General features: G+C 40.4%; 1 protein-coding gene across 1 annotated transcript in view; it reads right to left on the reverse strand.

Moving 5' to 3' along the window:
- LOC129696067 (uncharacterized) overlaps nt 1-27998 on the reverse strand; it is an 85892-nt gene that overhangs the window by 26196 nt on the left and 31698 nt on the right. Inside the window, exons 9-13 of the mRNA XM_055633475.1 lie at nt 12180-12350; nt 6812-6947; nt 5934-6101; nt 4600-4718; nt 3534-3732 (exon numbers count right to left, since the gene is read on the reverse strand). Of these exons, the coding sequence (XP_055489450.1) occupies nt 3534-3732; nt 4600-4718; nt 5934-6101; nt 6812-6947; nt 12180-12350 (793 nt within the window). The remainder of the gene's footprint in view (nt 1-3533; nt 3733-4599; nt 4719-5933; nt 6102-6811; nt 6948-12179; nt 12351-27998) is intronic.

Genomic DNA, 27998 nt, shown 5'->3' on the forward strand with positions numbered 1-27998 from the left:
TAGTGCCAGGTGTTGCATCTCCTGCGGTTGCAGGGGAAAATACCTGGGGAGGGGGTGGTTTGGGTGGGAAGGGACGAGTTGACCAGGGAGTTGTGGAGGGAACGGTCTCGGCAGAAAGCGGAAAGGGGTGGAGATGGGAAGATGTGGCTAGTGGAGGGATCCTGTTGGAGGTGGCGAAAATGTCGGATGATTATGTGCTGTATACGATGGCTGATGGGGTGGAAGGTGAGGACAAAGGGGACTATCCCTGTTATGAATGGGGGGAGGGGGAGCAAGAGTGGAGCTGCGGGATATCAAGGAGACCGTAATGAGGGTCGCGTGTATAATGGAAGAGGGGAACCCCCATTCCCTAAAGAATTAGGACATCTCCGATGCCCTAGTATGGAAAACCTCATCTTGGGCGCAGATGCAGCATAGATGGATAAAAAGAAGTTAACTTAAGGGCCTGTCCCACAGGGTAAAGCGCGACCTAACGTGGTCGCTTGAGCCGTACGGCCTCGCAGGGCCGGTCCCATTTCGATCGCCGGAGCCGTATGGAGTTGTGCGGAGCTGGTCCCAACATCGCGCGGGGCTCCGAAAAACTGACACTGTCCAAAAAGTCCGCGCGGCAACAACCTGCCGGCCCGCAGCCGCATTGAGGCCGTACGCACCCCCTCGACGGGCGTGCGCAGCGTCTCAACGCCGTACGCAGCATCTTGATGCCGTACGCAGCGTCTTGATGCTGTACGCCTTCGCTCGAACTTCACGTCAACTCGTACGGGATCACTCGACCTCCGCGTGACACCCGCTTCCGGTTTGGACCCGCTCGCCGCATGCAGTCGCATGCTCATGGGACAGGCCCTTAACTCCCTTCTTCTAATTCACTCTAATGCGTCAATGCTCTCTAGGCTATCACATCCAATCATTTTCTAAGCCTTCCCAGCATGACACCACCATGCAGTCACTAGAACAGAATGGACTGCTCAATTTCACAAGCCTGATTTGTTTGTAACAATTTTTCCAAGGTAACATGCCAGGCCAACAATAGGCCAGCACCGGTAGTTGAGAAAGGTCTGTCCCTGCATCTGATGTTGTTAATTAATGCAAGAGCACACAATATTTATCCATTATCTGGTACTTCTTTGGTCCTTTAGGAAGCCTCATGGAAGTGGGAGGATATATCCTGAATGAAGATGCTATTGAATTCCATTCCTGTCATGCCTAAGGATACATTTTATGTAGGCCATCTTCCATATGATTACACTCTTCTAAGGCTTTATCTTAAAACAGAATACCTGACTGTAAAATCTGGCAGTAAGTGGTTGACGTGAATACGTGCCCTAGATCAAAACGGCACCAGTCGTAACATTCAGGAGAAAATTATCTTTTGACACTAACTCCCAACAGCTTTACCCCCTACCTGCCTGCCCTACAAATAGCTGTGGAAATGCAACTCAATTGACGATGCCCTGTATAGGAACTGCAGATGCTGGTTTATGCCGAAGATAGACACAAAATACACTTTTCGGAAGTGGCGGTGCTATGAAACGGCTGCGGCTCGCCTGCAGTCTGGCTGTTTTCACTTTTTTGTGTTGTTTTTTTTGTCTTGTTTAGTTAAACTTTTGTTTATTAGGTTGTGTTATGTGTGGGGGGATGGGGTGAAACAGGGCTTTCTGTCTCTCCCTTCGGGGGAATGCGACTTTCTTGTCGTATCCCCCTTCTCTTCCCCCGTCTGAGCTGAGGCCTAATGGCGGAGCTGGCGGTCTCCAACCTGCGTCCGACCTTGAGGATCCGGAGGTAGAGCCAGCCAGGACTTACCAACGCGAGGCTAGCCGTCTTCTAGCTGTGGCGGCATTCGGGCAGCGGCACGACTCGGCGCTCCGGTGAGGGCGGACTGCGGCGCTGAGACACTCCCGTGTGGGCGGCCCGGCTCCCGGCTGGAAGGTGCTCCCATGTGGGCGGCCTGGCTCCCGGCTAGAAGGCGCTCCGGTGAGGGCGGACGGCGCGGGGCTGAGACACTCCTGTGAGGGCGGCCCGGCTCTCGGCTGGAAGGCGCTCCCGGGTGGACGGCCCGGTGCGGGGCGGAGACGGTGCTCCGGCGGCTGAGGCGGCGTTCTGGCGGCAGCGACCTGAATCCGGGGCTCGGACATCGTCGGGAGCTCACGGGTCACAGGTTGATGCCTGTTTTCCGGAGCTCCCGTGGCAACAACTGCATCCACTGGACTGGAGGGTGGCAGCTTCGACCACCCCCGGTCCGCGGAGCTTGAACCGCGGGACTGACTTACCATCACCCGGTGGGGTATTGCCTCAGCGCAGAGGGAGAAGAGGAGGGAAGAGACAGCAACCCTAAGACTTTTGCCTCCAACACAGTGAGGAGGTGCTTGGTGAACTCACTGTGGTGGATGTTAATTTGTGTTTATTGTGTGTTGTTTATTATTACATGTATGGCTGCAGGCAACGACATTTCTTTCAGACCGAAAGGTCTGAATGACAAATAAAGGATTCAATTCAATTCAATTCAATAAAAAAAATGCTGGAGTAACTCAGCGGGCGGGACAGGCAGCATCTAGAAAGGAATGGGTGATCTCCTTAGCCACAAGGGCCACATCTAACTCCCTCTTAAATATAGCCAATAAACTGGCCTCAACTACCCTCTGTGGCAGAGAGTTACAGAGATTCACCACTCTCTGTGTGAAAAGTGAGGCACTGTTCCTTCAATTTGCGTTGGGGTTCACTCTGACAGTGGAGGAGCCCAGGACAGAAAGGTCAGTGGGAGGGGGAGTTAAAGTGTTTAGCAACCAGGAGATCATGTAGGTCTAGACGGACTGAATGGAAGTGTTCAGCAAAATGATTGCCGAGCCTGCCCTTGGTCTCGCCGATATATGGGAGTCCACATCTGGAAAAGCGGATGCAGTAGATAAGGTTGGAAGATGCCCTATTGTTCCATAAGTCTCTCTAATTGGTGCTATGGAACTTTGGCAGTTCACAGTTCCATGATACAACAAGGTCAAAGAATAAGGCCAGGCCCACCTATTGTACATCATTTTGACAAACAGTTTAGAGGGATAGTGGCAAAACAGACAGGTGTGATTAGTGTGATAGGGCATTTTAGTCAGCATGGGTAAAGTGGGCTGAAGGGCTGGATGATTCTATGTCTCTGGAAATGATACATAGCCAGGTTAATCAGAAGTTTCTTATTTCTATTTGGTCAATTCCATTGAGAGTTGTATGTCATCCACTACTTTTTCTCAATTTTGCTCACTGAATTTCCTGGAATTAACTGTAATGAACTGTGTTGAAAATAGTTAGCACACTTGTGATGATCTGTTGCGATGTGCTATACCATAACAGGGCCAACTGCTAAGCCTGGTATCCAGTAAACATTCAACAAGACACCATTGATTTGATTAGGAAGACTATCTCTTCTACCCCAATAATCCAGAATCCTATTGTGCTGCTTCTATTGCACCTATGTTCCATATATCTAATAGTACCTCAAAAGCATGCATTTACCCTGTAAATTACCAAGCAATGTCAGAATTTTCGTTGTATACCTTTGGAACGTGTCTGAAAGCAATGCGATGAGAAGATTGATACACAGAATGCTCGACACCCCGAGAAATGTTCCACAGAGCAAATATGCCATTACTGGATCGATGAGATACATCTCATCAAATCCATAATCATCAACCAGAGTTATCCGAAATACAGTGAAAAGCATCTGGGGTATAGTTGCCATATTTGGTACAAGGCCTGTATGCAAGAAAATGTCAGGGACAAAGATTATGTATCAGACAATGGTGTCAACAATTATTTATGTCATGTGTGGCTATTCACATGGCCTTATGTTCTCTGGTCCCTTCCCACTAACATTGTTTTCAATTCCAAAGTAGAAGCTGCCGACACTGCCACAATTTCTGGTGGGTGGGTCATTGGTATTATTTGAGAAACGTTCTGTTCCAACAAAAGGAACTAGTTTCCACTTAAAAGCCTCATGGGAACAGAGCTCCAACGTTCTGAAGGCCCAAAAAGACCTGCAACCCACAATGTGGCCCTAGGATTGGTAGCTGCTCCCCACATGCACGACACATACTCGACCCACTCCTATTCCAAGGGGCAAGTACGAAGGCGAACTGTGATAACTTGGGAACTCATGAACTCATGTCCTTTTAATTCAGTAGAGATCAGAAATACATAGAACCATTATTTCCCTCCACATCATTCCTCTCCCACTTCTCACACCCACTTCAACCCCCTCCCCACTTCAGATAAATTCACTGCCATCCCTCTTATATCCCTACATTTCGACATAAGCATAGATTACAGGTGAGTCATGATTCTATAATGCTTAACAAACATGTAGTTTTCAGTGTACAAGTGACAGGGTTGAAATCCCCCTTTAACGTGCAATGAAGAATACATGTTAATAATCCTCTAGTGAACCATATTCACAGGGAATGTTTGTTTTGAGCCTACACCCTTCTGTAACTTCATCTGTACCTCAAAAAATATTCAGAAACATATACGGTTTGTTAGAAGAGACTCTATTCCTCCCAGGTTCTAATCAAATGATAACATTCAATATTCATGTAATAATCTGCAGGCAAACAAAATACTTACCTCCAAAGATTATCCAAAATGCACATGCGAAAGGAATGTAAAACTCTCCATAAAGAAAAAGGAACTTGAGGAGATCCACAATGATTTTTCCGAGCATCACTATAAAAGGTCCTAGGGCTCTGCGCCAGAAAAGTAATCATGTTACAGGATAAATAAGTATAAATATGTCATAATTTTGTAGGCCATAAACTACGAATAACATTGAAGAAGAGTAAAGAGATCCAATTTATATATATATAATAAACACACACCATTCAAAGTAGCAGCACTAGTGACCAGAGTGTAAGGAAATATTTTTACTTAGGATTGAACAGCGGAGTAACAATAATTACATTACATTTTATTTGGAACTCACTCATGACAGAACTGTCCTAGTATCCAAATATAAATAGGAATTTTAAGGCACAGAGAATGGAAGGAACCAGGGGACTGACAAGGATTACATGAAACCTGAAAGGATATAATGCACGGAGAAAGCGGTTCTGTTCTGAATTTGTTCAATAGAGATTGACAGTCTTTTGCACATCAAGGGAATCAAAGGGTGTATGGGGATAATGCAGAAAAGATTATGTTGAACAATAATCAGACATGAACCGGATGAATAATGGAGCAGATGAACGTTATATTTTTTGCCCCTGACTCCGAGAGAAGCTTTCGAGAAAGTTGTTGCAAAATGAGGGAAAGAGAGGAAAAGTTACAAATATTAATGTTACATAATTCTTTGTACTCATTGCACAACATTTGTCTAATTTTTGCTCCATTTCATGAACAACACCTAAATGACTTAGGTGCTCATTCACCTGTGATAAAAGCTGCCTTGTTCACCTTGCTTTCTTCCTCATGCCCTTCCTTCTGACTCAGCCCACCTAGTATTGTGTACATTGGTATAATATCTTTAAATGCCGTAGTGTGAATGTGTGTCTACATGTGCAGCTGACAGTTGCATGGCAACCTTAGTGCTTGACGGTTCAAAGATTTTGCTTGGAAAATACTTTTGCATTAACAAATGCGTTTCACGCATTTTGATTGACTAGGCAGCAATGACCAGTGCTATTTTGTGTCATTATACACAAGTACAGTGAACTGGCACCTCTAAAAAGTTAAAAACAATTTTTTTACATTTTTAGAAATAAAATTTACCCGCGGCTTGATACTTTGCTAATATTTTAATAAGATAAATGGATGCAGTAGAACCCATGGCCCCACGTTGAAAATTCCCCACCTTGCCTTTTGCATCTTGGAATGAGTGTTGCAAAGTGAGGGGAAGGGAGGAAAAGTCACAGATTTTGGTGTTGCGTCTTTCAAATGAAAATAATAACAAGGGAGTTCCATACCTGATTGCTCGTACATGTTTCATGACTCGTAACCAAAGGAATATTGTTGTTACTGCACAAAGTCGAATATGGGTTGTGTGAATAGTATCACTAGACATTGACAGATCAGCTGCATAAGTTCCAATCAAAGCAAAGAGCAACAGATAGACCAACCAATCAAACAAATTCCTGCGAAAAACAGATAACAGTCATGTCAGTGATGTAAATCACTGTAGATGAACTAAAGAGTGTTGCCAAGAGTCAACAGTGTTTGATTACCAAACTTGCTGCATATTTATAGGCCTATTAATATAATAACAGAACAATAAATATACAATAATCAATAACACAATGGTGGATTTGCAGCCTTATAGCGCTAGAGACCCGAGTTTGATCCCGACTACAACTGCTGTCTTACAGTGTTTGTATGGTCTTCCTGTGACAGTGTGGATATTCTCCAGGTTCTCCGGTTTCCTCCCACATTCCCAAGACGTGCAGGTTTGTAGATGAATTCGCTTCTGTAAATTGTCCCTAGTTTGTAGGATAAAACTAGTGTACAAGTGATCGCTGGTCAGCATGGACACGGTGACAAATGGACACGGTGGGCCGAAGGGCCTGTTTCCACACTGTATCTCTAAACATAATTAATACAACAAAGCAATACTAATGATGAACCAGTCAATGCCCACCATTTTCTGTAGCCTTATTTGCTCCACAGTTTTTGAATTACCGAGTTAGGTTATGATACAACAAGTCAGTGCTATAGTCTGTAGAAGTTCAATAGAGTAGTTGGCAATGTACAAAATCCCCTCAGTCTTTTTATAAAGTAGACGTGTTGTTGAGCTCCCTTCATGATTGCATCATTGTGCTGGGCCCAGGACAGTTCTTCAGAAATTTGCATGTCTAGGAACATGAACTTGTTGACTCCACCGCCGTTCAATCGATGAAGACAAAATTCATGGATCCTCAGCTGTCCCGTCCTGAAGTCAACAATCAGGTTGTTGGTCGTACTAACGTTGAGAGCAAGATGTTGTTCTGGCACAAATTAATTAAATGATCAAAATTGTTTGTCTATTCTGACATTGTTACCTGTTATTCGTCCATCAATGAAGGTATCATGAGCAAATTTAAAGACAGGAATTGTATAGAGTCATATTTTAGTTAGAATTCAATTTAAGCGTGGCCAAGAGTCAACAGCGTTTTTAAATTTCATTTTATTTATTTATTTATTTATTTATTTATTTGTTTATTTTATTAGAAGTTAATACAGCACAAAACAGTACAGTGGAACCTAATTTTAGGTGCCAACTATGTAATACCGTAATCCATTCTATGTACAACCTCTAGTTTTATGTTATAAGAAGGAAGTAAGCAGGACAAGAAAAAGAAAACAATAGAAAGGGGAAAAAGTGGAAAAATAGATGGTAGAGAGTAGAAAAACGTGAAGTGTGTATATAAAAAATAAAAAAAGGAAGAGAGAAAGTGGAAAGTAGAAATAGAAGAGAAGGCCCCTTAAAAGATAATTTTTCAAATCTGTATTCGGAGATGTAGATCTATCCGCGTCATGAACTGAAATCAGCAATCCTTACGGTACCGCTGCATCAAATGATTCCAAAAAGTCGATGAAAGGAGACAAACTCCTTAAGAATTGGTCATATTTATCTATTAGTCGTAGTCTCATTTCTTCAAGGCGTGCTATGTCCATCATATTCCTAATCCACATTTTAACAGTTGGTGTGGTTGTATTTTTCCAAAATTTACGTATCAATTTCTTTCCAATTATTAACCCATAATTAAAAAAAACATTTTGATCTTTATTTAAATTGGTATCTTCTCCTATTATTCCAAATATAATCCATTCCGTTTTGGGTTCTATTCTTGACTTGAAAAGCTTTGTAAATATATCAAATATATCACTCCAAAATTTATTCAACTTTGTACATTCTACAAATGAATGTGTTATATTAGCGTTTTGAAACAAACATTTATCGCATCTGGGAGAGACGTTTGGATAAAATTTATTCAACCTCGTTTTTGAATAATATAGTCTATGTAATAATTTGAATTGAATTAAATTATGTCTTGCATTAATAGAACAGTTATGTGTATTCATCAAATACTTTTCCCATCTATCCTTCGAGATCTTTATCATTAGCTCATGTTCCCAATCTTCCCTTAATGCTTCTGTTGAGGGTGATTCTCTATTTAATATATTATTATAAAAGTATGATATTAATTTTTGTGAATCAGCCTTAATATTCATTGCTTCTTCTAAAGGATCTAAAAATATAATTTGAAATCTATGTGTATATTTCTTCATAAAGTCACATACCTGTATATATTTAAAATATTGATTATCCTTCAATTTAAATTTTAATTTTAATTGTTGAAATGATAACAGTTTGCCCACTTCATACATATCCCCTACTTTCCTAATCCCCAGTCTATCCCATTGTTGATATGTGTTGTCGATGAGAGAAGGTTTGAATGCGGGGTTGTTCAATAGTGGGGTTAGTACTGATAAATTATTTAATTTCAAGGATACTTTTATTTGTTTCCAAATTCTTATTATATTGTGAATAATTGGGTTCTTCTTATATATTATACTATTCAATTTTATCGGTGAGAGCAGGGTCGTTCCTATATCGTGCGGATAGCACTCCTCTTTCTCCATTCTTATCCACTCCAACTGCTGAGTGGAACTATCCAGCCAGTACATTATGTTCTTAATATGCACTGCCCAGTAGTAATATATAAAGTTAGGTAATGATAAACCCCCCACTTCTTTAGATTTGCACAAATGCTTTCGTTGAATTCTATGTGTTCTGTAGTCCCATATAAAATTAGTGATAGTGGAATCTAATTTTTTGAAAAAATATTTTGGAATATATATTGGGATCGCTTGAAACAAATATATTAATTGTGGTAAGAAAGTCATTTTTATAGCGTTAATTCTACTTATCAATGAGAGCGAAAGCGTTTTCCAAAATTTAATCGTATCATTCAGTTTATTTAATAGTGGTATAAAATTGGCACTAAATAATGATTTGTGTCTTCTCGTAATTTGAATACCCAGGCACTTGAATTTTTCTGTTGCAATTTTGAAGGGGAATTTTAGTAAATGTCTCGAATCCTGTGGTTTTAAAGACATAATTTCGCTTTTATTCCAATTTATTCTATATCCTGAAAAAGAGCCGAACTCCTCAATTAGTGTTAATAAGGTGGGTATACTCGTTTGTGTATTAGTAATATATAAAAGGATATCATCAGCATATAATGACATTTTATTCTTTGAGTCCTTGCTGCTATATCCGTGAATATTCGGGTGATTTCTAATCCTTTCGGCCAGCGGTTCTATCATAAGGGCAAATAGCAATGGTGATAAGGCACACCCTTGCCTATTACCCCTTGATAAGTAAAATTTTGGTGATAGCGTATTGTTAGTTAATATTCTTGCCGTAGGTCTATCATAAAGTAGTTTAATCCATCTAATAAAATTCTCTCCCGTATTAAATTTTTGGAGTACCTTGTATAAATACTGCCATTCTACTTGATCAAATGCCTTCTCTGCATCCAACGTGACCACTGAGATATCTTCATTGTCCTCATTATGAGAGTACATTATATTAAAAAGCCTTCTCAAATTATTAAATAATTGTCTTTTGGGTATAAATCCCGTTTGATCCGTATTTATTAAATTGTTAATATAATTATTTAGCCTTCTAGCTAGAATCTTTGCTAAAATTTTCTGATCCGTATTTAGAAGTGATATAGCTCTATAAGAACCCGGTTCATCTAAATCTTTATCTTTTTTTGGTATAAGCGTTATTGTTGCTTCTGCTAGGGTTTCTGGTAGTTTATTTTCAGTATAAGCCTGCATGTATAAATTGAATAATCTTGGTACAATTGACTCCTGAAATCTTTTATAAAATTCATTACTAAAGCCATCTGGTCCTGGGGTCTTCCCATTTTTCAGTGAGTTTATTATTTGTTTTATTTCTTCACTAGTAATCCGTGCTCCTAATTGCTCTTGTTCTAAACTATCCAATTTTGGGAGCTTGCAATTATCTAAAAAATTTGTAATTTTACTTATATCTGTCTTTATTTTGGATGTGTATAAATTATGATAAAATTGGGCAAACCTCTTATTAATATCCTTAGGCAATGTTAGAAACTCACCATTGTCCGATTTAATATTTGTAATCGTTTTTTCCTTTTCTCGTTGCTTCAGTTGCCTCGCAAGTAGTTTATGTGGCTTATCTCCAAATTCGAAGTGTGCTTGTTTTGTAATTTGGAATAATCTTATTACTCTAGCCGATAGTATTCTATTGACTTTATATTTCAATAAAGTTATCTTATTATGTTTATTTATGGTTGGGTCAGTTGCATTGTCCAGTTCTAGTAATTTTATTTTCTGTTCTATCCGCTGAAGTTCTCTTTTATTTTCCTTATTTTGAAAACTTTGGTAAGAGATTATGACACCGCGAATATATGCCTTGAAGGTTTCCCATAATAGCGGTGCAGAAATGCCCGGCGTGTCATTTATTTCGAAAAAAAGTTTTGTTTGTTCTTTTATATACTCATAACCCTGCGGGTTATTTAATATGTGTACATTGAACCTCCAAAAAGGCTTTATACTCGGCATTCCCTCAATTTTAAGTATAAAAGTCAATGGTGAGTGATCAGAAATAATACTATTATTTCAGCGTTTGATTGCCAAACTTGCTGCAGTTTCACAGGCCCAATAATGTAATAATGGAACAATAAATGTACAATCATTAATAACACAGTGCCTCAACATCTGCATCAATGGGGCGGATTTTATCCTTAACACCAGCACTTATACAGGGTAGATAGGAGACGCACAGGTTGATGAGACCATTCTGTGAGTGCAGCCCACTGCCTGCACTAACACTGCCCCTGTGCCACATGGAGCCATGGTGTAGTGCAGGAGGCTGGGCTCCCATTGGAAGTCTTCCAAAGTGGCTCCTGATACAAAGCATACCAACAGGTGGGCACCCGATGATTTAGGGCAATGGAAGATCTGCTCACTTATAATAGCATGAATAGCACTTACCCAAGTTGGCACAAAAGTTATGGGTCGTGCATTCAGGTGTTTATGAATCTTTAACAATGTGATCACTTGTAAATAATAGCCACTTTTACCATTTTCTGGTTGCTTTTTCCCCCAATTACAACAGGAGTGGGCCCTTACTGTCAGCCCACAAATAAATAGCTACTAACTGAAGACAATATTTAATGACAAACTCATGCATATTGTACAACTAGAAGAAAACTTTGGTCGATATCCTTACCAAAAATCATTGAAATAGTGGGGATGCATGTCATCCAGTGCACTCAGTTGCTTCTTAAGATATGACTCCTCCTGCCAATAGAGATTAGTTTAGTTTATTATTACCATGTGTACCGAGTACAGAAAAAACTTTTTTTGTTGCATGCTGTATCAATAAACAGTTCCATCCAATTTAGAGTGGCATGGTGGCGCAACAGTAGAACTGCTGCCTTACAGCGCTTTCAGTGCCATAGACCAGAGTTCGATCCCGACCACGGGTGCTGTCTGTACAGAGATTGTACACTCTCCCCATCACCGTGTGAGTTTTATCCAAGATCTTCGGTTTTGAACCGCACTCCAAAGACGTACGGGTTTGTAGGTAAATTGGCTTGGTATGAATGTAAAATTGTCCCTGGTGTGTGTAGGGTAGTGTTAATGTGCAGGGATCGCTGGTCAACATGGACTCAGTGGGCTGAAGGTCCTGTTTCCGCACTGTAAACTAAACTAAACTAATTAAGGATTAAATTATTAACATATGATGTGTTGAAGGTGAACATACAATTTTGAGCAGAAAATTAAAAAATGAAAATAATCATTCTGAAGATAAAATATCCGATGACATGCTAGTTAAATTATTTAAATAACTTTTTTGAAACATATTTGTTTATCAATCCAATTCTATAAAGATGATTTCCTGCAATCTGTTGGTTTCTCTACAGTTGTGCACAGAAGTCTGATCCATCTTTACAGTGATAACATATTTCAAAATCATTGAATTTTAAGATGTATGTGATCAGTGTGCCAGGGTGAAACATAGATTGATATCCCCCAGATCTCACTGTTCCTTGGTTGAACTAACGGACCAAGTTATTTGGAATCAAACTTTCCGCTGCAAATTATTTAAACGGAATTACATGTAGCCTTTCAAATGTTGAAGATATCATTTCCTGTAGAAAATCCATGATCTTTTGTACCTCTGGCCACCGTGGGTGGCATAAGTTTAGATCTTTCATTATTTCCTGGGCTCTCCACTCCTTCCAGCGAGAAAACTTTGTATTTGAAGAGTGGATTTCGATGAACTCCTCTGCAATCTGGTACACAGTGAGCGCAATGGCTACAGTAGCAATTAAAACTCTCCACCAGTCCTGTATTCATTCAACACAAGTGAAAATTACTAAATAACTAATAATTATGTTATTCCTCAGCTATGAATTTTCATATAATTTATGATATCAGCAGACACAGATTAAATGCTATACCCATGCAAAGCTGTATTACTAATGTTTTCTGATAGGCAATATTACAAAGTGTCAACGAGACAGACATAGAGCCACAGAAAGGAAATGGGCCATTCAGTCCAATTTGTCCATGCTGACCAATGAGCACCCATTCATATTAATCCCATCTCCCAGCACTTGGTCCATTGCCTTCTTTGCTTAAGCAATTCAAATGCACACCTAGACACATACAGTCATAGTCATAAAACAGGCCCTTCAGCCCAACTTACCCATGTTGACCAAGATGCCCCCATCTACACTAGTCACAACTGCTCAAGTTTTGCCCATATCCCTCTAAACCTTTCCTATCAATGTACGTATCCAAATGTCTTTTAAATGGTGTTATAGTACCTGCCTCAATTACCTCTTTCCATCAACCCACCAACCTCCGTGAAAATGTTGCCTCTCTTGTTCCTATTATATCTTTCCACTCTCACCTTAGACATCTGTCCTCCTGCTCTTGAGTCCCTGACTCTGGGTAAAAGAATGTGCATTCACCCTTTCTATTCCCCTCATGGTTGCATAAGATCATCTCTCAGTCTTCTGTGCTACAAGGAATAAAGTCCTAGCCTGCCCAACCTATCTCCATAGCTCAGGCCCCCAAGTCCTGGCACTATCCTCACAAATCGTCTCTGCACGCTTTCCAGCTTGACAACATTCTTCCTATAGCAGTGTGACCAAAACTGAACACAATACTCCAAATGCCGCCTCACCAACAACACGTACAACTGTAACATAACATACAAATTTCTACACTCGAATCTCTGACTGATGAAGACGAATGTACCAAAAGTCTTCTTGATCATCCTATCTATCTGTGATGCCACTTTCAGGGAATTGTATACCTGCACTCCGAGATCCCTCTGCTCTACAACACTCTCCAGAGCCCTACTGTGTACATCCTGGCCTGGTTTGACTTCTGAAAATGCTACACCTCACATTAACCACACCTCAGTTCACTTACCCAACTGATCATGATCCTTTAGTAGTTTTTGCTAACCATCGTCACTATCTGTTCACTTTCAGTTAATTTCATCATCACTTTGATCTATCTGTGCAGCCTAAGTGCCTGCCACACTATCAAAAACCCTGCCAATCATAGTGCCATCCATGCCCCATGCCTTCCGCATCCACATCAGAGTCATTCACATTTATTACAAGCAGCAAGGGTCCCAGCACCGATCCTTGTGGGACAACACTGGTCATGGACATAGAATTGCCAAACAACTCTCTATTATCAATCTCTGTCTCTTATTCCCAAGCTAATTTCCAGTGCAGTTTATTAACTTGTCTTAAATTCCACAAGCTCTAAACTTTTGAACCAGTGTCCCATTCGGAACTATGTCAGTGGCTTTACCAAAATCCATGTAAATTACATCAACTGCCTTGCCCACATCAATCCACTTTCTTATCTCTTTAAAGAATACATTCAAATTGGTCAGACACAATCTGCCCTTGACAAAGCTATGTTGGCTGTTTCTGATTAGCCTCTTTCTTTCCAAATGATCGATAATCCTCTCCCTCAGAATTCTTCCAGTATCTGCCCTACCACCGATGTTAGGATCACAGGTCTAGAGTTACCAGCTTTACCCAGTTGCCTTACGTGAAAAGGGGGGTCAATATTTGCCATTCTCCAGTCATCCGGTATCTCACGTGTCCAGTGAAGCTTTTGACAGTCTCAGTCAGAGCCCCAGCATCTCTTCCCTTGCCTCCCTCACAGCCTGGGATAAATCCCATCCAGTCCTAGGGTTTAACTATCATTAAGACTATGACAGCATTGAGGACACTTCTTTAATTATCAAACCTGCGCTAGACGTCACCTACACCTTCACTGAATTCTCCAATGACAAATTCTCTGATGAAAAGTATTCATTTTGGACTCACCTAAACCTGCTGGCTCCAGGCACAGATTGCCTATGTTGTCCTTAATCATCTCTACCCGTTCCCTGATTTTCCTTTTGTCTTGAATATTCTTGAAGAATTAGATTATAGTTGGATTTACCTTAATCCTGTCAACCAATGATTTATTTTTGTGGTCCCTCTCAGCTTTCTTAATGTCCTTTTTAAGCACCTCTCTACATTTATTGTACTCTTGCCAGAACTTCCCCACCATTAGTTCTCACACCTATCAAATACTTCCTTGTTTCACTTTTGTCGAACCCTCAATATCCCTCACTGCCAGATTCCCTATATTTGTTACACCTGGCTTTCACTCTGGCAAGAACACATTGACATTGACACATGTATGTTCTTAGAAACATAGAAACATAGAAAATAGGTGCAGGAGTAGGTCTTCCTCCCACACTCCAAAGACGTACAGGTCTGTAGGTTAATTGGCTTCAGTAAAATTGTAAATTGTTCCTAGTATGTGGAATGATGCTAGTGTACAGGGTGATCACTGGTCGGTGCAGACTCAGTGGGCCAAAGGTCCTGTTTCCATGCTGTATCTCTAAAGTAAATTAAAGGGGTTCGAATTGTGAATCCAGAGGAAGTAGGTGGAAGGATAGGTGGAAGGATAGTGGAAAGTGGAGAAAGGGGTGCAAATCCAGTTGGGACATAGGGAAGAGTGGGGGGAAACAAAAGTGAGTGGAGGGAGATGTTGGGGGAGGGATGGTGCTTGTATGTTGGTTACATAAAATTGGACAATTCAATGTTCATACTGTTAAATTTTAAGCTATCCAAGCAGAATATGAAGTGTTGTTTCTCCAGTTTGCATGTGGCCTCACTCTTTACAATGGAAGAGACCCACGAAAAAAAGATCAGTGTGGGGATGTGTCGGGGAGTTAAGCCCCTGTCCCACTGTACGAGGTAATTCACGAGTTCTCCCAAGTTCTCCCCTGATTCGAACTCAGAGAATGTCCGTTGCGGGTCCATAGGAGTTCGTGGATGTCTCGTAGCGGCTCGTAATGCTAACGGTAGGTATAAAAAGTAACAATTATTTTCATCACGAGTATTTATTTACTCGTGGACATTTTTCACAGGGATCAAAAAACGTCACGAGTTACCGGATGTCCCGAGTACCTACCGCTAGCATTACGAGCCGCTACGAGACATCCACGAACTTCTACAGACCCGCTATGGACATTTAAAATTGTTAGCAATTGGGAGATCCAGTAGACAGTGCAAGTGTTTGGTACAACGGTTGCCTAGACTATGATTGGTGTCGCCAAGTACAGAATATAAAATACTGAGTACAGACATTGGGACATTATGTTACAGTTATACAAGACATTGATGAGGCCACATTTGGAGTATTATGTTTAGATTGGCCACTCTACTGTAGGAAGGAGATCATTAAACTGGAAAAATTGCAGAGATGATTTACAACCAAGACTTGTGGGCCTGAACTAAAGGGAGAGATTGGGAAAACTTGGACTATTCCTTGGAGCGCAGGGGACTTGGGGTGATTATTTAGAGGTCTACAAAATCATGAGGGGAATTGATAGGGTATTGATAGGGTGAATACTCAGAGCCTTTTCCCAGGGTGGGGGAATGAAGAAGAAGGGGACATAGGTTTATGGTGAGAGGTGAAAGATTTAGTTGGAACCAGAGGGCAACTTTTTCACACATAGGATGGCGGATATATGGAATGAGCTGCCATAAAAAGTACTTGGGGCAGGTAGAATAACAACTTTTAAAAGACACTTGTATAGGTACATAGAAATGAACGGCTTGGGGAGTTATAAAGCAAAAGGATTTGAGTATAGGAGCAGGGAGGTTCTACTGCAGTTGTACAGGGTCTTGGTGAGACCACACCTGGAGTATTGCGTACAGTTTTGGTCTCCTAATCTGAAGAAAGACATTCTTGCCATAGAGGGAGTACAGGGAAGATTCACCAGACTGATTCCTGGGATGTCAGGACTTTCATATGAAGAAAGACTGGATAGACTTGGCTTGTACTCGCTAGAATTTAGGAGATTGAGGGGGGATCTTATAGAAGCTTACAAAATTCTTAAGGGGTTGGACAGGCTAGATGTAGGAAGATTGTTCCCGATGTTGGGGAAGTCCAGGACAAGGGGTCACAGTTTGCGGATAGAGGGGAAATCCTTTAGGACCGAGATGAGAAAAACATTTTTCACACAAAGAGTGGTGAATCTCTGGAACTCTCTGCCACAGAAGGTAGTTGAGGCCAGTTCATTGGCTATATTTAAGAGGGAGTTAGAGGTGGCCCTTGTGGCTAAAGAGATCAGGGGGTATGGAGAGAAGGCAGGTACAGGATACTGAGTTGGATGATCAGCCATGATCATATTGAATGGCGGTGCAGGCTCGAAGGGCCGAATGGCCTACTCCTGCACCTATTTTCTATGTTTCAAATGGGACTAGGGCACGTGGGTCAGCAAGGTCAAATTGGGCTGAAGGGTCTGTTTCCCTTCTGTATGACTCCTATGACTCTATTAAAACGTTTTCTATCAGATAATGTATTTAATTACGTGAATTTAAATTCTCCGGTTGCCTTGGTGAGACTAATGCTCGTGTCTGGACCAGGTTCCAGGACATGTAGACTGACTTCTTAAATTGTATTGCCCCTGTCCCACTTAGGAAACCTGAACGGAAACCTCTGGAGACTTTGCGCCCCACCCAAGGTTTCCGTGCGGTTCCCGGAGGTTGCAGGTGTTTGCAGGTAGTGGAAGCAGGTAGGGAGACTGACAAAAACCTCCGGGAACCGCACAGAAACCTTGGGTGGGGCGCAAAGTCTCCAGAGGTTTCCGTTCAGGTCTCCTAAGTGGGACAGAGGCATTACAGTACACCCTTCCTCAGCCCTTCAGTTTAATAATTCTAATTTTTCAAAACATTTTTAACTGTAACATCTACATTTGGCATATGATTTTATTTTGAATTCTTTACTTTGATTTGAAAAAGAATGATCGAGAAATATTACCAGAACTCTTTCCACATATCCAATGTCTAAAAAGGATAATTAATTCTTTACCCTTAAGACCTATAATTAAAATATCTCAGGATGGATAAAGACATAATGCAAATCATCACTGAGGTAAAAAAAAAAAAAAATTATCTCAGGAAGAAATGAATTTGAAATTCATAACAATCTTTTAACTTGTGGTCAATTAAATAATCATGAAAATTATGGATTTTTGTTATGAAAACCTTCTTAATGGCCTTCAGGAAAGTCAATCCAAGTTTCTATATTTGCTTGGCCACTTTCATATCATTATTGTTGATTTCCAATAGCTTTCAAAAGAAGGAGACACAAGAGACTGCAAATGCTGGAATCTGATGAAGGGTCCTTAGGCAAAATATCGCCTGTCTATTTCCCTTCACAGATGTTGCCTGACCCACTGAGTTTCTCTAGCAGTTTGTTTATTGCCCTTTGAAATAATATGCATGACAAGCCACGCAATTGTAAAACAATTGTAGAAGGCAGCCCAAGTCAAGTCCTATCAGGATTGTGTAATCAATGTAGCCTTTCAGTGCCATTAAAACACCTAGAACACTTGAAAAATATTAATGCCGGATTACATTGTAAATTTACAAAGGATTTAAGAGGGTAAGAAATTCCACTATTTCTAGGAGTGCTTGAATTAGAGTACAAGTCTACAATGGCTGGCAGATTTAATATTGCAAATTTGTTAGAAAGCTTGTACAGTTGTATCTTGGGAGATCAGGAGGATAAATAGTAAATTGCAGGACGAAAATCTAGGTTGCAATTGATAGATGAAATTCTTAGAAAATTGCACAAAGGATCACTTAATAGGGGGTAAACTTTTTTAAACTTGCTCAAAGTTCTGCCCTAGTGAGTAATATGTAAAATTTGAAAGTAAAATAGATGCAAAAGAAGCATTTAAATGTGCAAGGTGTATAACTGCATGGTGACCTTTAGCAACTAAAGGGACTGTCCCACTTGGGCGGCCTAATCCGTGAGTTAAGAAGAGTTTCTTTGACCTTCAAGCTCGAGGGCACTCGCCTGGAAAGCCTCGAGCTGAATCGACCGTTCACATTGAAACCACGAGCTGGATCGACCGAACGCGCACACACACACACACACACACACACACACACACACACGCACACACACACACACACATCGCGAAGGCGGGGGCCAGGGAAAGCGGGGGAGCGCAGTCTGAAAGAAGTATAATAATTTAACGGGCATTTTACCTACCGATAGGTTTTTCTTGGTCCTGAAAACTCCAATGAGCCAATCAAAATGCCTGGTCAGCGAATGAGATTGCCTACGGCTGCCCTTGAATGCCTGTAACTAAATAGCGACTCCACTCCACTGCACTGCGAGTTCAAAAGAATCATGCCGACCAGATTTTACTCGCGGAAAATGTTTCCAACATACTGAAAAGATTTCCGCGACCTAGCTGACGCCACGAGTTTTCAGGAACTTCTCTCGAGCATGAAGGGGAGTTCTGGCGATCTCATAGGACCTCTTAGGACCACGTGTCAACCATGCTGTGAGTTTGCAGGTCAAAGACACTCTTCTAAACTCGCAGATTAGGTCGCCCAAGTGGGACAGCCCCTTTAGTTTACCATCTGGTTTGACCTTAGGCACCACAAAGTTGAGCATTACTGCTTTAAGTCTGTTTACTCGCCCATCAACATCTCAAAACCCACAGAAACTACAAAAAGGGAACCAAACTTATTTTTCAGCAAGAGAGATGTGAAAGTGTATTTTAGGTGTGAAAAATAAATTTAAATTAATAACAAGAGACATAGTGGCTAAGACAGTATTTTAGAGATGGCAACTGTTACTTATCCGTGAAAGATCTTCAAAATTTACATCTTTGAGTAAGAGAGAAGGACAAGATTTCCATTATGTCATCAGAGATATGGCAATTGATTGAATGATCTAACTCGGCTTGTACACGCTAGAATTTAGATGATTGAGGGGGGATCTTATAGAAACTTACAAAATTCTTAAGGGGTTGGACAGGCTAGATGCAGGAAGATTGTTCCCGATGTTGGGGAAGTCCAGAACAAGGGGTCACAGTTTAAGGATAAGGGGGAAATCTTTTAGGACCGAGATGAGAAAAACCTTTTTCACACAGAGAGTGGTGAATCTCTGGAATTCTCTGCCACAGAAGGTAGTTGAGGTCAGTTCATTGGCTATATTTAAGAGGGAGTTAGATGTGGCCCTTGTGGCTAAAGATATCAGGGGGTATGGAGAGAAGGGAGGTACAGGATACGGAGTTGGATGATCAGCCATGATCATATTGAATGAAGGGCCGAATGGCCTACTCCTGCACCTATTTTCTATGTTTCTATGTTTCTAACCACTTTTTTGCTGAGAGGAAAATCATTGCTTGCACTGAAAAGATTTTAAAGCCCTCTAAATTCCTTTATTTTTGATGTCTGAAGAGCCTTAATGACCCCCCTGACACCATCCTACAACTGGTCTGGTATGATGGGTTGCTTACATTCCAGAACTATACTAACTACTCAATAACATCATGAAATGTGGCCAATTGTTGTATAAACCCATCTAGCAAGGACATTGGGCAAAGCCCCCCAAATAGTCATCCCACAATCAAGCTCAATTCCAGACTCTTTCACACATATTGATGCTGAATAATATTTACATATATTGAATTGAAACAAAGCTATTGTACTCACACCAGGTAGTTCGTAATTAAGTTGTTTCACATTAGCTAGTGATGAACTAAGTCCCAGAACAGTCCAAGAAACAATGAAGCAGATGTTAAGGGTCAACATAATTGCTACTCCTCTCCTAAAAAAGAGAGGGAATCAATCCATCAGCTTCCTCTTGTACTCAGACAATTCAGAGAAGTTTCAGCAAATAGACATAGAAATGTTGAAGTCATTATAACGTGTTTATAACTACATAATAAATGTCTCAAGAAGCTTCACAGGGGGCTAATCAGATTAATTACACCAATCCCCAGAACAGTCTACAAGGAGGAGCAAGAGGGGTTTAAGACTTTAATTTCAAGCTCAATACTTGGCTATCTAAAGCATGGGCAGTGGTGGACTGGCCAGGATGTCAGCTTGCCCGATGGCAAGTGGGCCCCTGATGAAGTGGACCCCCTTTGTCTCCTGGCAACCAATATTTTTAGACCCAGTCCGCCACTGGGCATGGCCACCTTGAGTTGGATGACAGAACCTAGGAAGAAATGTAAACCAAAATTTGAATAATATATAATTCCTCAATGTTTATAGAATTGGAGGAAGATATAGATATGAGAGGTCCAAAATGGATTTCAACAAAAGGATGGAAGGTTTAAGATCAAGTCATTTTGGCAGCAAGACTCCAGCAATCTGGGTTCATGACAGTGCTCTGCATGGTTTGCACTTTCTCCCTGTGAATGTGTGGGATTCGACCCGGTGCTCCAGTTTCTTTCACATCCCAAAGACGTGCAAGTTCGTACGATCTTGAGAGAAAATAATGACAACGTGGCAAGAATAAAATGGAATTAGAGTATGATTAGTATGAGCGCTGAGGGTTGCAATAACTATGTGGAGAGGGGAGGCAAAATTATGCTTGCTTGCTGCATGAATGTATGATCCCATAAAGTCATTAACTATGGGGATGACGGAGGAATAATATGAGGTGCAATTTAGATGTGCAGAAGAATTGCATAAAAACCTGTTTAGACAGTGTGATTGATAGCACACTAGCTGTTGGAACACTGGAATAGTTCTCTCTGAGAGGTGATAAAAGCATGAGTGTAGTAGATGAGCAGAGGCACAGGCAGAAGTGGGCAATGCTCAGGGGCTAAAACCATGTTGTCTTGTTGATAAAGAGGATACAAGTTCAGAACCTTAGATCAGAGTCAAATAGGATTCCATGACTGTGACCAGTTAGGTCCTGCCTACGACAATAATCAGCAAGAGAAGTAGAATCGATGATAATTAATAGACTTTACAACCAGAGCTAACAGTTCAGTCTTTACGGTATTTAACTGGAGAACATTACACTTACTTTCCAAAGTGTTGCCATTTAAGTGCAATTAACTTTTGTACGACGGGATGCATAATGAGATCCAATTGTCGATATTGGACTATCACTTCAAGCTGTATCATATTTGCCAGCAAAAAGAAAGAAGCATTTTAGTAACAAATTATCTTAAAAGATTAACATAGCTATTGAATGTGGCGGGTGAAAGATATTCTGAATTATGAAATATGATTGACCTAAATTCATGATACAAATGTAGAATAAATAATATTTCATTTGCTATTTTCTTAACTAAAATCATTACCAAAATATTGGAATAAATCATTAACACTGCTGTGCCCACAATTAAAGATAATGTTTGTGTGAAGCTTTGACAGTTGCATGGGCACTGCATGCACTCTCCAGTTTGTGTGGTGAACTGCAATAACAAGTTGCTAGTTTTAATCTGCACGTGAAATCCTCAGAGTGTAAAGCATCATGCAAATGTTGGACATTTTTTAAGTCCATGAAAGCATGTGAATAAACCTGTATATAGCCATATAACAAGTATACAGCACGGAAACAGGCCATCTCTTGGCCCCACAAGTCCATGCCGAAAATCAAAAGGACATTTTCCCATTAGTTCCCAGACTGATTCCTGCAGGACTCGTACCATAAAGACTCCATTCCTTGGTTTCATCTCTAGAATATGCCTATCTTACAATTTCTTTTTAAATGATACCAATGAACCCGATGCCTCCACAAGGGGTCACAGCTTCCTTTAAAACTGGATGAGCTCATGGTCCACACCGCCACCACTCTCTTGCGTTTAAAGAGTTAGTTCCCCCTCATATTACCCCTAAGAGAAGGCTTCTGTCCCATGATAATTGCTGAAGTCATGGCCTCTCCTAAACCTGTTTCTATGTGTCCGTGATGAAGTGCCTGATTAAGAATTAAACTAAGTTCACAAATACAATAAACATAATTTGGTGTAAGCCATCTGTCCTCTTATACTTGCTCTGGTACTCAATAAGGTCATGCCTGATTAACCACATCAATGCCAGTTTCTGCGCTAATCCCATAGCTCTCAATCAACTAAATATACATAATTCTATCAATCTCTGTCTTGAAATTTACTCAGTGACTGAACTTCCACAGTTCTTTGGTAGAGAATTTCAAAGATTCTTGCTTAATACAATATCTTAATTGGCCATCCCCTTATTTTGAGACTGTAACCTCCAGATTCTGGACACAGCAAGCAGACAAAATATCATCCTGGCATCTAGCCTGTTATCCCCTATAAACATTTTGAATGTTTCATTCTTCTGCAGCTGCGATCATTTAGGCATATTCTGATGAACCCTACCAACAACCCTGCCGACCCTGAAATCACTCCTAATCATCATTTACCGCAGACTTGTAGTTCTTCACCAATTCCCAAGAGGTTTTCTGCAATTTCTTCCATGAAGGTAGATACAAACATGTTAAAATTCTCTGCTATTATATTTAACATCTTCTCTCTCAATTTGTAATAGATCTGCATTGACTTTAGCTAGTCTTTTCCTTTTTACATATTCTATGAGGCTTTTACGGCCTTTATGTTTCTTGCTAGAATTCTCTCACTTTCTGCTTTCCAAATTCATCATCATTGATTTGATCTTTTGTTGAATTCTGCCATTTTCACAATACCCAGGCTTAACTGCTTTTATTTTGGCAACATTATGTGGTCTTTCATCTCACACCATCTTTAACCTCTTTTGACAGTCATATCATGACGACATTTCCAATGGCTTTTTTCCATTTACCTTAAGCATAAACTATGTACTTATTTTTATACGCTGTTATAGCTTTTGTGGTAGTCTCCCAATCCAAGAATGTCAACTCATGCCTCATACATTGTAATTCAAATTTAAGATCCTGGATTCCAATCAAATTGAATGAGTTTTAATGTCTATATGAATTATTTTTGATCTCGGTTCCTTCAAAAATTCCTCACTATAATTAGTCTTTTTTCATTACCAATGCAAGATCTAAGATAGCCCATTTGGAAGTGGCTCTAGAAATTGTGGACACATTGGTGATCATTTTCCAATGTTCTATAAATTCAGATTCAGTTCCTGTGGATTGGAGGATAGCTAATGTTGTCCCACTATTTAAGAAGGGCGGCAGAGAGAAAACAGGGAATTATAGCCCAGTTAGCCTGACATCGGTGGTGGGGAAGATGCTGGAGTCAATAATGAAAGATGAAATAGCGGCACATTTGGATAGCAGTAGCAGGATCGGTCCGAGTCAGTATGGATTTACGAAGGGGAAATCATGCTTGACTAATCTTCTGGAATTATTTGAGGATGTAACCAGGATAATGGACAAGAGGGAGTTAGATAGAGCTCTTATGGATTGTGGAGTTAAGGGATATGGGGAGAAGGCAGGAAAGGGGTACTGATTGTGGATGATCAGCCATGATCACTTTGAATGGTGGTGCTGGCACGAAGGGCCGAATGGCCTACTCCTGCACCTATTGTCTATTCACTTGTTCATTTGTTAACATTATCATCTAGAATACCATTTCTTACACATAATAAATTCATCCTCCCCATTCTTTGTAGTAAATTGATTTGCCCAATCTATATGCAAATCAGAGCCCGTCATGATTATTGTATTATTTTTGTTCCATGCATCCTTGATTTTGGACATACTATTCTCCACACTATCACACTGCCCCTGGCTGCCTCTTCATTTCAAACATACTACTTGTTTTTCTTTGCTAAGATCCTTCCTTTCTACTGCCTTTATCTAATTCTTTATCATCACAGCTGCCTTGCCTAAACTGGTTATGGTATGCCACATTTGAGTTGTATTATAGTTAGACTTTACCATATCTAGGTATGTATGAAAAAATGTTTCTCAATGAAAGAGATCTTGGTGGTCCAGCAGAGGATAGGTTGCAGAGGGAACAGTGAATGATATCTCATTATAGCATCATGTTGTTACCTACGGGTGGAAATACTTGCAAGTCTATGTAAAAGCCAAGAAAGAACAATGTGAAGGGGAGATTTCAGAGGAGAAATGGGTCTAGTTGCATCCACAAAAATACAATGGCGTTCATGAAATAGAATGAAAGAAAAGTGAAAGAAGCTATCGATACCAATAAGAAGAACAACATTTTCAGAGATGCATGAGCTTAGTAAACCTGCATAGATATAAATGCCTTGGATAGATATTGTTGGCTTTATAGAACAATTGAGGATAACAGATGGCATGAAAAAAGAAACCAGATACTTTGGATGCAAAAAAATTAACCTCTAATTGGGTCATTTTTCTCTTATTATTTTAATGACTTACATAATCACACTAAATTTCTCTGTGGACAATATGAATGCATTGTCAGTAACCTACTTTTGAAAAGAAGGCAATAAAGCAGCAGGGAAAAAACTATATTAACCAGAGTGTTAATGACAGTGGGTAGAGGGATTCTAAAATTGTAAATTGCAAATTCTTGTCAGAGCTTATGTTATTGTTAATTCTACTCTATGGTATCAGTAGCATTTTACAATAATTGCCTGAAAGTAAAACATAATTAACTTTTATTTTTATCCTTTCCTAAAATTGTCCTGTAGTTGACTGTTTTTCCGTTCCCCAAGTGAGAGAGAGGTGGTGCAAATGATGCTCTACACCAGCCACTAGGGGATGCACAGGAACAGCATTTAGATTGTGTGATAGACACAAAAAGCTAGAGTAACTCAGCGGGACAGGCAGCATCTCTGGATAGAAGGAATGGGTGATGTTTCGGGTCGAGACCCTTCAGGTCTGAAGAAATGTCTCTTGGTGCGGCAAAAATAATCTAGAATTAAATGTCGACAAAACAAAGGAGATGGTTGTCGACTTCAGGAAGGCGCAGCCAAAGCATACACCCCTCAACATCAGTGGCACCGCAGTGGAGAGAGTGGAGAGCATAAAGTTCCTCGGTGTGCAAATTACAGACAGCCTCACCTGGTCCAGGAACACCACTGGGACCGTCAAACGGGCCCATCAGCGACTGCACTTCCTGAGGAAACTAAAACAGGCCTCACTCCCCACCAACATCCTCAGGACTTTCTACAGGGGTACGGTGGAGTCTGTACTCACGTACTGCATAAATACGTGGTACTCCACCTGCAACTGCTCGGACAGGAACGCTCTGCAGAAGGTAGTGAGGGGAGCAGAGAGGATCATTGGCGTCACCCTACCCTCGGTACAAGAATTGTTCCAGAGCCGTTGTCTGAAAAAAGCTCAGAGAATTGCTAAGGACAAACTGCACCCCCTCCACATACACCTGGATCTCCTGCCATCAGGCAAGAGATATTGCAGCATCAAAGCCCGGACTACAAGACTGCTAAACAGCTTCCTACCACAGGCTGTGAGGCTGCTAAACAGTCACTCTGTACTCACAGTCACTTGATTCTGCGGCTGGCACGGACACTTTAATAACTGGCACTGGCCACTCAAATCAGCTGCCCCGGACATTTTTATGATTGGTTTTACTGTATTTTAACGTTGTTGTTTTACCTGCTTTTAACTATTTATACTGTTCCATCAGGGACTGGATTGTTTTTAGTGTTATTATGTGTGAAATGTTTTAAATTTCATGTGCGATGCTCCGGTATTCCCTGGGAAACGTCTTTTCATTTTGTACTGTACAACTGTTACTTGCAAGATGACAATAAAGGTTGATTGATTGATTGATTGATTGATTGATTGATTGATTGATTGATTGATTGATTGATTGATTGATTGATTGATTGATTGAATCCAATTTCCCATCAATTATATCACCAATCTATACTTGGAGCTATTTTATTATACCCGGATGTGTTTGAGCTTGGTCTATTGCTATTTATACTCCACACTACCTTAACTCTGCCTATCTATTTATTATTCAACTCTCTATTTTTCTCATGTGATAATCTAATTTTGTTTTGAAATAATCAAAGCTTCATGTCTTCACCACTTCCTGTGGCACCTCCAGTTCAAATTCCATTTGGAATATTTTGGAGGACCAAGAACCAAGAACCAAGCATGCCCCATACCAACCAGCATGAATTATAAAAGTGAACTCTAACACTGAATAATGAAAACTGTGGAGTTCACTGCCACAGATGGTGGCGGATGCCGTCTTTCCATATTTTTAAAGTTGTGATTGATAAGTTCCTAATTAGTAAGGATGTCAAAGGTTACAGGGAGAAGGCAGGTGAATGAACCATATAACCAGGGAAAATAGATCAGCCATGATTGAATGCTGGCACTCACTCGATGGGCTGAATGGCATCATTCTGCTTATATCTTGTATTTTAATGAAATTTAATGTTAAATGATACCATTGAACTTTGAAGGGAACTCATTCCACACCGCCACCACTCTCTGCGTAAAGAATTCCCCCTCATATTATTCCCCTGCACTTCTGTCCCTTAATTCTGACGTCATGTCCTCTTGTTTGAATCTTCCCTATTCTGTCCACATCAACTCTGTCTATCCCTCTCATTATTCTGTTTACTATCAGGTCCCCTATTGTTTACTCCACATCTAAAGACCTAACTTATTCAACCTATCTCTGTAACTTAGTTGTTGAAACCCAGGCACCTGACCTCTCTAAATCTCTCTCTTTGTTGACATCCTTCCATGGGCAACCAAAATTGTACACCTACTCCAATTTACCAACCTTGAATAGATTACAAAGAATACTCAATGCTCCATTTATAAAGGCTAGCATCCAAAAGCTTTCTTTACCACCCTATCTATTGAGATTCCACCTTCAAGGAACTAGAGTAGGGAAGATTACCCAGAACAAGCGCACACTGTATTCTTCAAGAATTTACCATGTACGTCCTATTTTGATTTTCCTGCCAAGGTGTAGCACCTAACAGTTATCAGCATTAAACTCCATCTGCCATCTTTCAGCCCATTTTTCCAAATGAAGTTGGGAGGGAAAATAGATCAGCCATGATTGAATGCTGGCACTCAGTGAAGGGGTGAATGGCATAATTCGTTTATCTTGTATTTTAATGAAATTATGTGTTAATAAGTATTGCACTTTGTAGATTGTAGTAAGGGTTTCAAGATTCCCTGCATTTCCGTGCTGGGACTCATTATTGTTTTATCTATGGTTACTCTACATCTGAAGAAAAGGCAGCATGACCTCTCAATCTTAACTCATGCAAACAACTACCAATTTAAACATAGAATAGATACAAAGAAATCAATAATCCACAAGAAAGCCAATAAAAGGCAGCATTAGGATCAGGCCCAGTGAACATAGTGGATGTAAAATATGAATAGGTGATTAATTGTTACATCACGTTTGTTGAATTTAACAATTGCTCTGTGCTCAATTCAATCAGTAAGAAACAACTTTAACAAAATGCTCTCATCAGCAATGCAGCAATACTTACCAATGACTTGGCATGACTGTTGCTGGTCTCTGCATAAAAGATTTTGTAAGAAAAAGAATCACAGCATTAATGACTAAAGTATGACTTTTATAATCGTGAAAGTTAATGCAGCACAAGATATACTGTGTGGCCCTTATTCTTCACCTCCACAGCACCATCTCCTCTGCGCAAAATCTTTAGTCTATAGTTATGAAATGTATAAATTCCAAGCTGATCACTTCTCTTCACTGC

This window comes from Leucoraja erinacea, chromosome 4, assembly GCF_028641065.1.
Source record: "Leucoraja erinacea ecotype New England chromosome 4, Leri_hhj_1, whole genome shotgun sequence".
NCBI lineage: Eukaryota > Metazoa > Chordata > Chondrichthyes > Rajiformes > Rajidae > Leucoraja > Leucoraja erinaceus.